Source organism: Volvox carteri (genome assembly GCF_000143455.1).
Source record: "Volvox carteri f. nagariensis unplaced genomic scaffold VOLCAscaffold_107, whole genome shotgun sequence".
Taxonomy (NCBI): Eukaryota; Viridiplantae; Chlorophyta; class Chlorophyceae; order Chlamydomonadales; family Volvocaceae; genus Volvox; species Volvox carteri.
In genome coordinates this window covers 235485-247839 of record NW_003307650.1, presented here as the reverse complement: position 1 = coordinate 247839, position 12355 = coordinate 235485, and the positions used below count along the sequence as shown (strand labels likewise).

The window sequence follows — 12355 nt, the reverse complement described above, 5'->3', positions numbered from 1 at the left end:
GTGGTGGGGAGGGGATAGACGCACCACAAACGAGTGAAGCTGCTGCCAGGGCAAGAGTGTACCAGACGTGGATGGGTGGGGAGGGGAGGGGGAAGCGGTGGGGACGGGGGAGGGGAGGGAGTAGTCGTTATCAGATGCTTGGTGTTACATTTCCCCCCAACCCACCCCACGCCAGCCCCCAACCCACCTGGCTAAGTAGCGCCATCACACGCGACCTATCGCCAGGCCCAACACCAAAGCCCCCCACCGGGCACCCACCCAGTACCATCCGTGTAACTGTCTACGTCACCACTCGTCAGTGGTTTTCGTATTATTTCCCCCCCCCCCAGGTACACATACACACATACCTGGCTAAGTAGTGCCCGGTGTGCCTCCGCCATTGCAGCCATGGTCTTCTTCACCCGACTGGAGGACAGCGTCTGACCCCCCGTCAGTGCGGCAGTTAGAGAAGAAGAGGAAGAGGGGGATGACGGCGACGGCAGCATACGGGCCGCCACCGCCGCCGCCACCGCCGCCACGGCGGAGCTGCCCTCCGTTCCGCCTCTGCCTCCGCCGCTGCTGCTGTTTCCCGTCGCCTCCGCTGCCGTACCCTTTCCGCCCCCCGATATCCCCGCACCCCTAGGATTGGCCCCAGGGCAGCCTGCAGCGCCGCCTGCTCCTCCTCCTGCTGCTGCTGCTTCACCGGTGGCGGCGGCGGCCGTGGCGGAGTCCGTGGCCGTGGCCGCTGCAGGTGAGGCCCCCCTGTTGTTGTTGTTGCTGCTGCTGTCCGGAAGGTCAACCCCTTCACCTCCGCCTCCATTCCCCCAACCATCTCCACCTCCCCCACCCACTCCTCCCTTGAGCTGGTTTTCGCTATCTGATACTGCTTGTTGAAGGGCAGCCAGGGGCCCCTGCATCCTGGCTAGTCGCTCCATGGTGTCGCACTGCATGCAGGGAGAGAGAAAAGTACCAGGTAACAGATTGTAAACCTCTTTCCCCGCCCCATTTCCCCGCCCCACAAACACATCCCGACACATGCATACAAGGGTTTGGCACTACTGGTAAGGCGCGACCATTGCCCCCGGGAGATCCCGGGATCGATACCCGTTAGGGTCAAAAGTCCTTCCGATGGTGGAAGGTATTGCGCCCCTAGTTGATGGACGATGGTGACCTGGGATAAAGTTAACCCGCGAGCCGACCAGGAATGGAGTTGGGCCGCTGTCGACCCGGCAGATTCCCGGCAGATAGACAGACAAACAGATACACAGACACTCACTCTGTTCAGTGCCTCTGCCGTCCGCGCCTCCGCGTCCTCCATCCTCTTCCTCATGACTCGGAGCAACTCCGCCTGCCGACCCAGCTCACACTCCTGGGCGCGAACCTCCGCCTGTAGCTCCGAAACCCGGGTGGCCCTGGGAATTGAATACACCCGCGGCCAGGTGTGAGGGCGGGGACGGTAAGGGTGGCAGGAAAGGGGGAGAGGGAGGGGAGATGAAGGGGAGAAGAGGATTGATGTTAAGAAACAGAAAAATCGGTTCATTTGACTTTTCCGGACACAACCTCCTTTCCCTGTTTCCATCTCTCCCAATCTCTCTCTCTCTCTCTTCCCCTCTTTCCCCCCCCTCTCCCTCCCCCTCTTTCCCCCTCTATTTCTCTTCTCCTCTGGCTTCTCTGGCCGATTGCTGGCGCCGTCCTCTCTCCATTCACAACCACCAACACATCTGAAACAAAACCCTAAAACCTATCAGGAAAGTAAACCCCCTACAACCCCTTATCTCCGCAACCCCTTATCTCCACAACCCACCGGGTCCCCCGCATGATCTGGTCCAGTTGCGACTTCAGAGACTCCGCCTGGGCCTGGTGAGCCGCCAGCTGCTCCTTCAGCTTGCCCACCAGGCTGGTGGTGGTGGGGGTGCGGTACATCTTGGTCATGCGGCTTTGGCGGCCAGCACCAGGCGAGGACCGGCGATAGCAGGTGGTGCACACAAGAGTAAGCAAGGACCGGTAATGTTAGGTAATGCGCCATTTGGGGCTAGCTAATAGAGCCTATAGGTTTTTACAGCGTCGAGAGTGGGTAGGTGGTGCTGGATTTGCTGGAAAAGGGACAGGTGAGAGAAAAAGGACAGTGCGATTAACATATATACATGCATGCATGCATACATACATGCCGGTGGTGGGTGCTGAACCTGAGCGATCCACTGAGAAGTTGACTAGGGTGACTGGACGAGGGTGCCCCGAAATACCCGCGGGGAAGGCAGGGTTTCGCCGGGTAGCGGCCACGGGTGAAGATATAACCCCCCTGTCTCACACATACATACATACGTACATACATACATACACGGGCATACCTGTTCGGACTAAGGGTACGTTCCCGGGTGTTGAGCACCTCCTCGGCCTTAATCAGACTTGTACGGCAACGACTGAGCTCCTCTTCCAGCCGCTGTCGCTCCGTCCTGAGTAAACGCTGTGGGCGCATTCGGGGTTCCCCAAGGGGGGGCCGCGTGTGTGTGGGTGGGGGGAGGGGGGAGAGGGGGGAGAGTGAGGGGGTGAAGAAAGGGAGGAGAGGATATGTGTCTGTGTGTGAGGGGGAGCGAGAGGGAGAGGAAGAGAGGGGAGGGGACGAAGGGAAATGTGTGTGTATGTGTGTGTGTGAGCGCGCGATCCCAACAACCCCTCCGACCCGTTCACTCGTTCTATCTCACTCACGTTTTGCTCCTGACTCGCCACCAGATCTGCGCGGAGCTTCCAGACCTCCTCCGACAACCCCTCCACGTCCTTACGGTTACCGCCGATGCTGCTGGGCGACACGCCGCCAGCGCCGCCGCCGCCGTCACGACCGCAGCACCTGCATTGCGGTGGTCTAGCCACGGCCGCCGCGTCCACGGCGGTATTTTGACGCTCTGCCAGCGCAGCGGCGGCGGCGTTGAGGCTAGGGGAGCCGCCAAAAACGCGGATGCCGCCGCCGCTGCCGCCGGAGGCGGCTGCGACGGCGGTAGAGCCGCCGCCGTCGGCGGCGGCGGCGGCGGCAGCCGCCGCTGCCGCTGCAGCGGCGGATCCTGCGGACATTGGCCTGGGTGCGGGCCTTGCCAACGGTGTCCCGGCGTCCTTGGCCCACACCACGTGTTGCGATACGGATCGCTGAGGCCGGGTGGTGGGACTTGGCGCGGATGAGACCCTTGGTGTGGTGACGGAGCCGCCTACCTCATCCGCAGCCCTGTTGTACAACCGTATGACACAATAAGCGCATTTTTTGCTGCGACAGCGGGCTACCAAAGAGTAGTTATAGTGCAACATTTCAATCATAGACAGCATACATTACAGGGTGTGGCTCATAACAACGTTTCCTGCATATCAAGTCGTACAGTCCTGAAGGACGGAAGCCAAGCGAGGCAGGTTGAGGGGCGGGTGGAGCAGAGTTCGCGCGTGACTGCCCGTGTGGAGTTTGAGGGCCATGGGCCGTGGCGAAACACACACACACACACACAATTTCGCTTCATCTAAAAGAGCCCATGACTGCTGGCGCTAGAGATCAGAGCCATTCTGCCTCCAAATTTACCCGCCAACAGTCCCCAAACCCCCCTCCCTCCCTCCCTCCACCCCTCCCTCCCTCCCTCACCATTCATCCGGGGCACCGGGAACCCCCACCGAAGTCGGCCGCCGATACAATACCCTGGGCTGCTGCTGTTGCTGCTGTTGTGGTTGTTGCTTCATGGATTGCGCCGCAGCCATCCTGATCTTGCTTCGTTGTACGGCCGCTGCGGTGAGGTTGTGGCAGTTGACAGGCGCCGCGTGCGGCGTGGTATGCTGCAGTGGGAATCGGTCCTCATGCGCAGCGGAAAGCTACCAATTGAGAGCGGAAATTGGATTTCGTGCCAGCGCTGGACCTGATCTGTAAATCGGATATTGTCACCAGGAGGCGTCACCAGGAGGGTTGGTTTTGATTCGGAAGGTTGGGGATCAGTGGAGGGAAGAGCTCCTAGGGATTGGGGGATGCATGGGGTGTCGGCGCATGATGCGCGGCAAGGGCCACACCGGGTGCTTCGATGAATGCAAGCCTCAACCTTATGGCAGGGATGTTAGGCGGACATGTGTAGGGGACGCCGGCACAGGAGAAAGCAGGGAAGCGTGTTTTCCCAGCGACGGGCAGCATGGTGAGCCGCAGAGGACTGAGGGGGAGATGTTTGGGATAGGCTGTCCACAAAAACATCGGCAATCCCTATCATATATGGATTTCTGTAAACCGGTCAGTACACATCCTTACCTGTAATCGTTCCTCAAAGCCGCGGCTCGCGACTACAAGCTCAGTCTTCACTGTAGCGGTAAAACGATATACGGCTAACCGTTATATCTATAATGTGACAAGTTTCGGCATGTGGTTTACGTCCGGGCCAGTTACTTGACAATCATGGTGAACGGCTAAACGACTGTGAATAGGGATCAAACTTGTAATGGATATCCAATGGTTAACTACATGAAAACGGATTGGTAACACGGTTATGAGGACTGACCGGGAACTAGGTGCACGAAGAACAAGCCCGGGAAGACAAGGCCGATTCCGGAAGACCTGTGTGGCAAGGTAGGAATATTCACCTATGCACAAAATAAGCAATTCCTGATAAAACTTGCCTGTGCGCACTTGTAACTGCTAAACTTGGCGAAAGTACATTTTCCCGCACGACTGCTGACTCATTTGCGCAGGCAGCCGCAAGACTTATCGTGGCTGTTTTTAACTTTGTTCGGATCCATTTGGTCATACTTGTCAGAAATGCGGGTGGCCACCGAGTGTCAACTTGACAATTGCGGACTACCGTCGTTATGCAGCGTCTTCTTGAATCCCCGAACTTGATAGCTTGAAAGGTTCCCTCTTAAAAATCATGTAGGTGTTCCTAGTTTTGTGGAAGCTTTGCGCTTCTTGTTCCGCGGTAATATGCACCATACCGTGACGCGGAACCAAGGGCACCGTGATATTGACACATGCTGCAAGGCAATTGCGCGAGCACAAGCCTGGGTTAAACACGCACGAGGTCCTGGGTCTACCGAACAAGAATCACCTTCAGCCTGGGGGCCACCAGGGCCGTGAAAACCTTCAGGAACACCCTGATGGCGATCTGCGCTTCTATGCGGGTTCCGCAGCATATGGGCTCCCATCCACCATGATTGCGCCTAAATAACTGAACACCCCGACCTCCCCGCGTGCCAAAAACGAGAACTCGATGACAGCAACCGGGAATCGTGCACACTGCCCGGCCAGCCCGCGCAAACATCATAAAAACACCAGTAGTAGTCGCACACGGCCTGTGTATGTAAGGTGTAGCCATCCTAAGGTTTACTCAAAAGAAGTCCTCCTAGTACTCGGTTCGGGGCTTGTTGCATGCAACGTGATTGCCGTCAATGCTTCCCACACAGCCAGTCATCCCGGGAGCAGCGAACTCCTCTGAGACGGACTTAAATCGTGCAGGCGTTAGGAACTTCACTAACCCACCCAGGTGTTTCACGACCACCTCGGGAAACCGCCGAACGGCACGGCATGAGGTTGTGGGAGCGACACCAAAAACAGGCTCTCCATACTGCGGAAATCTACCCGTTTTGCAAGTTTTTAGAGGCCTATCGCCAGCTTCCGTGAAGGCTCAACAGGCTTGCGGAGCCTTGGCGCGAACCCCGACCCAACTGCATCAGCAACAGTTTGAAAGACGAGCGTGTGGCGCGAAAGTGCTGCACATACAGCTCATCGGGCCATATCTGCACATGAATTCCGCCCAACACTATAAGGGCCGTAGCTGGACGTAATGGGGTGTGTGGCAAGGCGAAGCCGGTGTAGGTTGCCATGGACGGCACAGGCGGCGAACTGCATTGCCATCAACTTTTTCGTCCCCTATGTATCAGCAGTAACTCCAGTGACGATAGTGGCGATGGCTTAGTGAATCAGGCAGGCCGTAGCAACGCAATCGGCAAAGGCCGCCAATAACTGCTTACTGCGGTCTTTGCCCTTTATGTTGATTCTCAGTAGTTTTAAATATCCAGCAGTATATTATAAACTACTCGTTTTTGTAAATCATGCAAGGACACTGAAGTCGTTGTACTTAATCCGTTCCTTTATTCCAGACCTATGGAACACTCCCGTGGATCAGGGCCGGATTGGTGCGGATTAAAGATAGTTAATTCGTGACGTTAATGCCAAGTTGAAACAACCCCCTAGACCCGTGGACCTGCCGAGTTCACCATGATAACCTAACACTGGATGCTTGATGAAACCTTTATAATTATTAAAGAAAACATATGATGACGCAAATTCTTGTTTTTACGAATGTAACGCTAACCTGCAAGCGAACTCAGCGATTGCGGTTAGCAGTTACGGGGTAGTCGTGCCCTTCAGCGGTGGCTGGGATCAAGAAACAACGGGAAACCCTCACTTAAATGCTCCCTCCGACTATTGAAAAAAGGAATATGCTCACAGGGCTCACAGTGTACGCAACCGCACTGGTGGCACTATTGTAACCGCTCTGTAGTATACTGGTATCGAGACTTTATTAGCCGTTGTGCGTTAAAGCTGCCCCAAACCTTGCATTCGCGCTTCCTCGACAACATATACGTATCCCTTCGCCATTTTTCGCATAATTGACCGAATGGAGGCTCAGGATTTTGTTCAGGAAGGCATTTTATACCAGTTTGCCTCAATAAAATTTTTGATCACCTATAGGCGACACCCCCGTGTATTAGGTAGGGACCGATACTGACGCAGCTAGCATAAGGAGAGGTGCGTTGCACATACATGCATGGACTGCTGCGGTGTGTGCGGGCAGGGCTGTATGTATGTATGTATGATGTGTGGGACAGGGGGGTTATATCTTCACCCCTGGCCGCTACCCGGCGAAACCCTGCCTTCCCCCCGGGTATTTCGCGGCACCCTCATCCAGTCACCCTAGCTAACTTCTCAGTGGATCGCTCAGGTTCCGCACCCACCACCAGCATCTGCCAGGAATCTGCCGGGTCGACAGCGGCCCAACTCCATTCCTGGTCGGCTCGCAGGTTAACTTTATCACAGGTCACCACCGTCCATCAACTAGGGGCGCAATACCTTCCACCATCGGTAGGATTTTCGACCCTGACAGGTCTCAATCCCGGGATCTCCCGGGGGCAATGGTCGCGCGTTACCAGTAGTGCCTAACCCTAGTAGTATATATGTGCATGCTCGTTGGGATCCTTATTTTATCAATGATGAGCGTACATAACAGCACCGTACGTAACGCACGTCTTTGTGGGGCACACACGCGAGCGCTTGCGTTTTGGGCTGCCTCTGTATGTATGTATGTCGTTACAGGGTGGTTAAGCTTCACCAGCGGCCACCTTGTATGTATGTATGTCATAGATGCGTCATCAATACAGCTAGCTAGATGGAGTGGTCGCATGGAAAGAGGACACGCTGTTTGCGCGCGTGGTTAGCACCGGGTTAACAGCGAGTTACCGTACGGCGTGCATGTACGCCGAACATCAAGACATATACCCACATACATGCGGATGGATAATATAGTTAACCGAGCATCACACGCAGCATCAATCCATCCGACCGATATATTATTCCAGGCATCCTACGTGCCCTAGAGTCTCCTGCAGTAGCTGGCCGCTGAAAAGGCCTATGGCGATGCTAGCGGAGCGCCTTAGCGCATTTTTGTAGACGATCTGTAAGCTGTACTTGTTATAAACAAGCGACGACAGACCCCATCGCATAAACCCTAACCCTAAAAAAACAGGTCATAATAATGGCATTGCGTTTTGCCGCAAATGATGTTCTGTCCTAAGCTAAAAAATCTGAATTCCTAAAACTTGCAAACATATACCCCAAAATATATTAACATACATACATACAAGCATACACATCTGCGACGTATGCGGTGCTCCCTTCAAGCAACTATCAGTACGTATTATCTACCGCCGCATTCACCTGACTCGAGGGAAAAACTTTCACCTACCTAAGTGGATACTGACTAGCTGCTAAAGCAAGTACGTATCATCTATACGGCATCTTGCTCGATCGATATCGCAGCGCAGGTGCACGTCTTTTTTCCACGTAGATATGTCCAACCAACAACGAGCCACGCGCTCACGAAAATTAACCTTAACAGCACACATGTCCATGTGTATGCGTGCACACATGTACATACGTACACATAGCCATGCATAATAATGTACATGACTGCTGCTGTCCAGCCTAGGATCTAGAACCTTGCGCACACACATGCAAACGCACACACACACACACATACACACACACATGCCGGCCCTAGCCAGTGTCAGGCCCGGTCAGTGTACCCTTCGCACATGCACACATATGCACACACACAAACACACACATATGCACGCACACACACAAATACACACACGCGCACACACACACACATACACACACGCGCGCTCGCTTGAAGACACGCATATGAAAGAAAAGTGGGCCTCAAGGTTCGTTACCCGTACTCGCGACATAACACACTGTCGTACTGTTTCACGGCATGCTAATAAACCACGCTTGGCAGCGATATCACGCTTGGCAGCGATATCGCGCTTGGCAGCGATATCACGGTTGGCAGCGATTGTGTGATACGCTACTGAAAAGCAAATCACGATACGGACAACAGCAGCAGCTCACGATGCTGGCAAGTTAAAGGGCAATTGTGGCCGTCTGGCTGTTTCCAGCCGAGGCAGGGAAGCGCACAAAGCCAGTGAACTTGTTCTTCCCAATCGTCGCCTCATAATAATATTTGCCGTAAAAACCGTTGTACGGCCCGAACACGCCCGTACTGGGTAGTACGACATTGGTACGATCTAACGTTGTATTCCACGTCGTACCCCACAGTGTGGCGAGAGTCCGAGCCGAGGCTTTGGCAGTCGTGTTGGGATAGTAGATTCCGCCGTTTAATATCCAATTGCCCGTGTCCCAGAAGCCCCTGGGTGATGTAATGGTTTGAAGGATTGGGCCAAAGTCAGGTATAGGTGAGTGAGTGGGTGGGTGGGTGGGTGGGTGGGTAGACATACGGAATTCGTGTGTTTTGCACACCGTTTTGGAACACACACACTGGCACAGAAGCTTTACAGAAGCTTTACATGTACCTATCAGCTTTTGATTTGATCTATTAGCAGCACGTAGAGGCAAAAAACCATGGACGAAGCAACTCACCACATCAAGATGCCCTTGATGTACGGCACGCTGAACCAGAAGCGCACGTACTCGTTGTGCAGCGCGGCATGCTCAGCCTCCGTACCGCTCCAGATGGGTGTGTCGTTGGCCCAGTAGGACCAGAAGTTGTACTCTGTGATGAGCATGGTCAGGTTGAGCGCGGCGAGCGCGTCCAGACGTGGTTTCATGTAGACAGGTGTACGGAGATTCTGAGTTGTCAAGTAAGCCTGCATTGTAAATAACACACACACACACACACATCGCAAACGTTTGTATCTTGTAATCCACATACACATGATTTGTGTGTGTGTGTGTGTGTGTGTGTGTGTGTGTGTGTGTGTGTGTGTGTGTAATTCATGTACACATACATGCCTGTATCCATACATATCACGTCTACATGCACACGGGGTAGCATTCACACACCGAAGGCCTTTTTGCTCGCATTCTCTCTCATGTATTGTTAATGGTCCATGCACATGGACGCGTACGGATGTGTACAGATGCGTACGGATGTGCACATGCGCATGCGTGCACAGACGGACTTTTGCCTGCATGGCATGTACGGCATACACGAAGCGGATGGTATGATGGATGGCCAGCGGTGATTGTGTATCGCGCTTACCAGCACGCACATACCACGCGAAAGCAAAATCCAAAACATACACATGGCAACCAGCTCTAGACTCGGTGTACGACAACAGTTGCGTGTCCGTACGCAGCAATGTAGCATGCTCGCCAGCTACTTAGCCACCCTGCCCTTACATCAGTCGTCCGCAAGCACTCACGTACGAGCGCATACACAGACGGAAACACGTGCACGTGCACACACGCACACATCCACACAAGTGTACACACCCCCTCGCGGCTTCGGTCATGAGAACACACATGCAAACCCCCCTCCCCCCTCCCCCCCTCCCACCCCCCCCCACACACCCACACGCACCTGCACACCGATGCAATGAATCGGCACCCCCTGCGACTTCATATCGCGCACGAGCTGCACAAACGCGCGCCAGTCGTCTTCAGTGATGAGGCCATAGTCGTTGAGGCACAACTGCGCTGTGGGGTCGGCGGCGGCGGCCCAGCGGAATCCGTCGTACAGAATCCCGGGCCACATTCCGGGGCAGTCCTTCACGAAATCAAGCTCGTGGATCACCTCGTTGAAGACGTCGTAATGCTGAAACTTACCCCTGGAATGAACCGAATCGATTAGGGATGAGATTTGGGTCGTTCAGGACATCGACGGGACGAAGGCTAGGAGGAGTTGGGAGTTGGGAGTTGGAAGTTGGGAGTTAGTTGGGCTAGGAATAAACGGACGACAATGACGGCCTGATAAAGGGAAGAAGCTCGGAAAACATGTCCACTACTACAAGTACAAGTAAAGTAGTAAGCATATTTGCTGGACAGAGTAGTCCACTACTTTAGCAGGATATGTTCACTACTTCTACATCAGGTATAACACACCTGAAGGCAGTGACCTCGCGAGTAATCCTGGTCTGCAGGTAAGTTCGGTAGTTGTCACAACCATCCTGAAGAGCAAATTTAAATGTATATGAGCAGCGCGCAAACAGCAGCACATTGCACACATGCACATGTAAAAATTGACTGCGGAGATGGCGCTCAGCAGCGGCCATGGGAGCCCCCGGGCACATGATGACACGTCATCAGGCGGCGCCTAATTAGGAAATAAATCACGGCGGTGCGTGCAGTACAGCAGGATCAAAGTACACATATTATGTTATGAAGCAAGTCAGCATACATAAAATTCAAGGGGATGGATGGAGCGCGGGGGGGAGAGAGAGAGAGAGAGAGAGAGAGAGAGAGAGAGAGAGAGAGAGAGAGAGAGAGAGAGAGAGAGAGAGAGAGAGAGAGAGAGAGAGATGGTGTGTATTTAAAGAGGGAGAGGGAGAGGGAGAGGGAGGTCTCGCACCTGTCGTGACCAGTGAGTTGCGAAGCCCCAGGATGAGATGTACCTGCGGTATGTACGGCAATTCAGACAGCGGCAGGGTGGGGAGGCAGCCTTGGCCAGGATGCCGGCGGTGACAACGGCCCATCATTTCACACACACATACACACATGCCTACATACATGTCTACGAAGGGAACGAAAAGACGGCGGGCGTGTGGAATCTGCAGCTTTACGGAGTAGTACTTGTACTGTACTTGTACTGCATTGTTATTAGATAGTACTTGTACTGCATTGTTTTCAGATAGTACTTTGCATGACTAGGGCAAAGTGCTCCTGCGAGCTGCGCCCACTAGCTAGCCATGCTACCAATAGCGAGCCAAGCCAGTGCACCCACCGCAACTTGCAGCAATACGCGTGCTCGCGGCCTTCATGTTTTATACTCACCACTCCAGTGTGTGGCCTCGTGCCAGGACAAAATCGTTGGACGTGGCAAAATCGATGTGGTTTTTGTTGATGTAATTGAAGCTGCTGTTATAAACTCCTCTGCTCGGTTCATACGACTGCACGCAAATACGACGTACGTCAACACGAAATACATGAAGTCATCGAGTTTTTGTGCGGAATAATAATTACTCAGGTCAAGAACTGGCTATCTAATACTAAGTCAAACATTACTTGAGACGAAACCTCGGGGTATTGTACAGCGCACAATCAAGCAAAGAAGCAATCGAACAATATAAAATGTGTGTGTGTGGGGGGGGGGTGATCGGAACGTATGCAGGGGTAGGATTTACTTAAGGGCACGTACAACTTTACGGCCACGTACATGTACGGAAGCGTTCTCACCGGCCATTTCAACGACCATTCCGGCACTAGCGCATTGAAGTGTTTCTTGGCGGTGTTGTTGTACCAGCTCTTCAGGTTATTCGGTATACCGGACCACTCCATGGCCGAGCCAAACGGGAAGTCGTGCATGGCCAGGCGAATCTTCAAGGACGTCAACTTGGCATTGCGAAGAACCTGCAACCAAACCAACCAACCAACCAACGAACCAACCAACTAATTACTTGGACGAGTGGCTTGCCCTTGTCAGACCAACTTGATATACACGCCCAAGCAGAGCAAGACACACACATATACATGTGCGTAATTGCGCACCGTCGGTAAAATATCCGATAGCCTATACTCCGATCGTGCCGAACCTGGTATATTAGTTACGTATCCGTCCATTCTATCTGTGTATACCAGGGTGAAATCTAAAGACAAAAAACGTTTACAGACGACCTTCCCCCAGATCGGATG

The 12355-nt window shown here is 53.7% G+C and overlaps 1 protein-coding gene across 1 annotated transcript in view; it reads right to left on the bottom strand.

Moving 5' to 3' along the window:
• Nucleotides 1-351: 351 nt before the first annotated feature.
• The window catches only part of VOLCADRAFT_100182 (uncharacterized protein), a gene marked incomplete at both ends in the record, with an annotated part of 13753 nt that continues 1749 nt past the window's right edge, over nt 352-12355 (bottom strand). Inside the window, 18 exons of the mRNA XM_002958794.1 lie at nt 352-405; nt 590-724; nt 831-923; nt 1256-1391; nt 1784-1876; nt 2328-2443; nt 2686-3117; nt 3181-3232; nt 3596-3734; nt 4488-4543; nt 8462-8576; nt 8818-8915; nt 9146-9372; nt 10089-10335; nt 10610-10674; nt 11076-11118; nt 11498-11613; nt 11900-12073. Coding sequence (XP_002958840.1) covers nt 352-405; nt 590-724; nt 831-923; nt 1256-1391; nt 1784-1876; nt 2328-2443; nt 2686-3117; nt 3181-3232; nt 3596-3734; nt 4488-4543; nt 8462-8576; nt 8818-8915; nt 9146-9372; nt 10089-10335; nt 10610-10674; nt 11076-11118; nt 11498-11613; nt 11900-12073 — 2391 coding nt within the window. The remainder of the gene's footprint in view (nt 406-589; nt 725-830; nt 924-1255; nt 1392-1783; nt 1877-2327; nt 2444-2685; nt 3118-3180; nt 3233-3595; nt 3735-4487; nt 4544-8461; nt 8577-8817; nt 8916-9145; nt 9373-10088; nt 10336-10609; nt 10675-11075; nt 11119-11497; nt 11614-11899; nt 12074-12355) is intronic.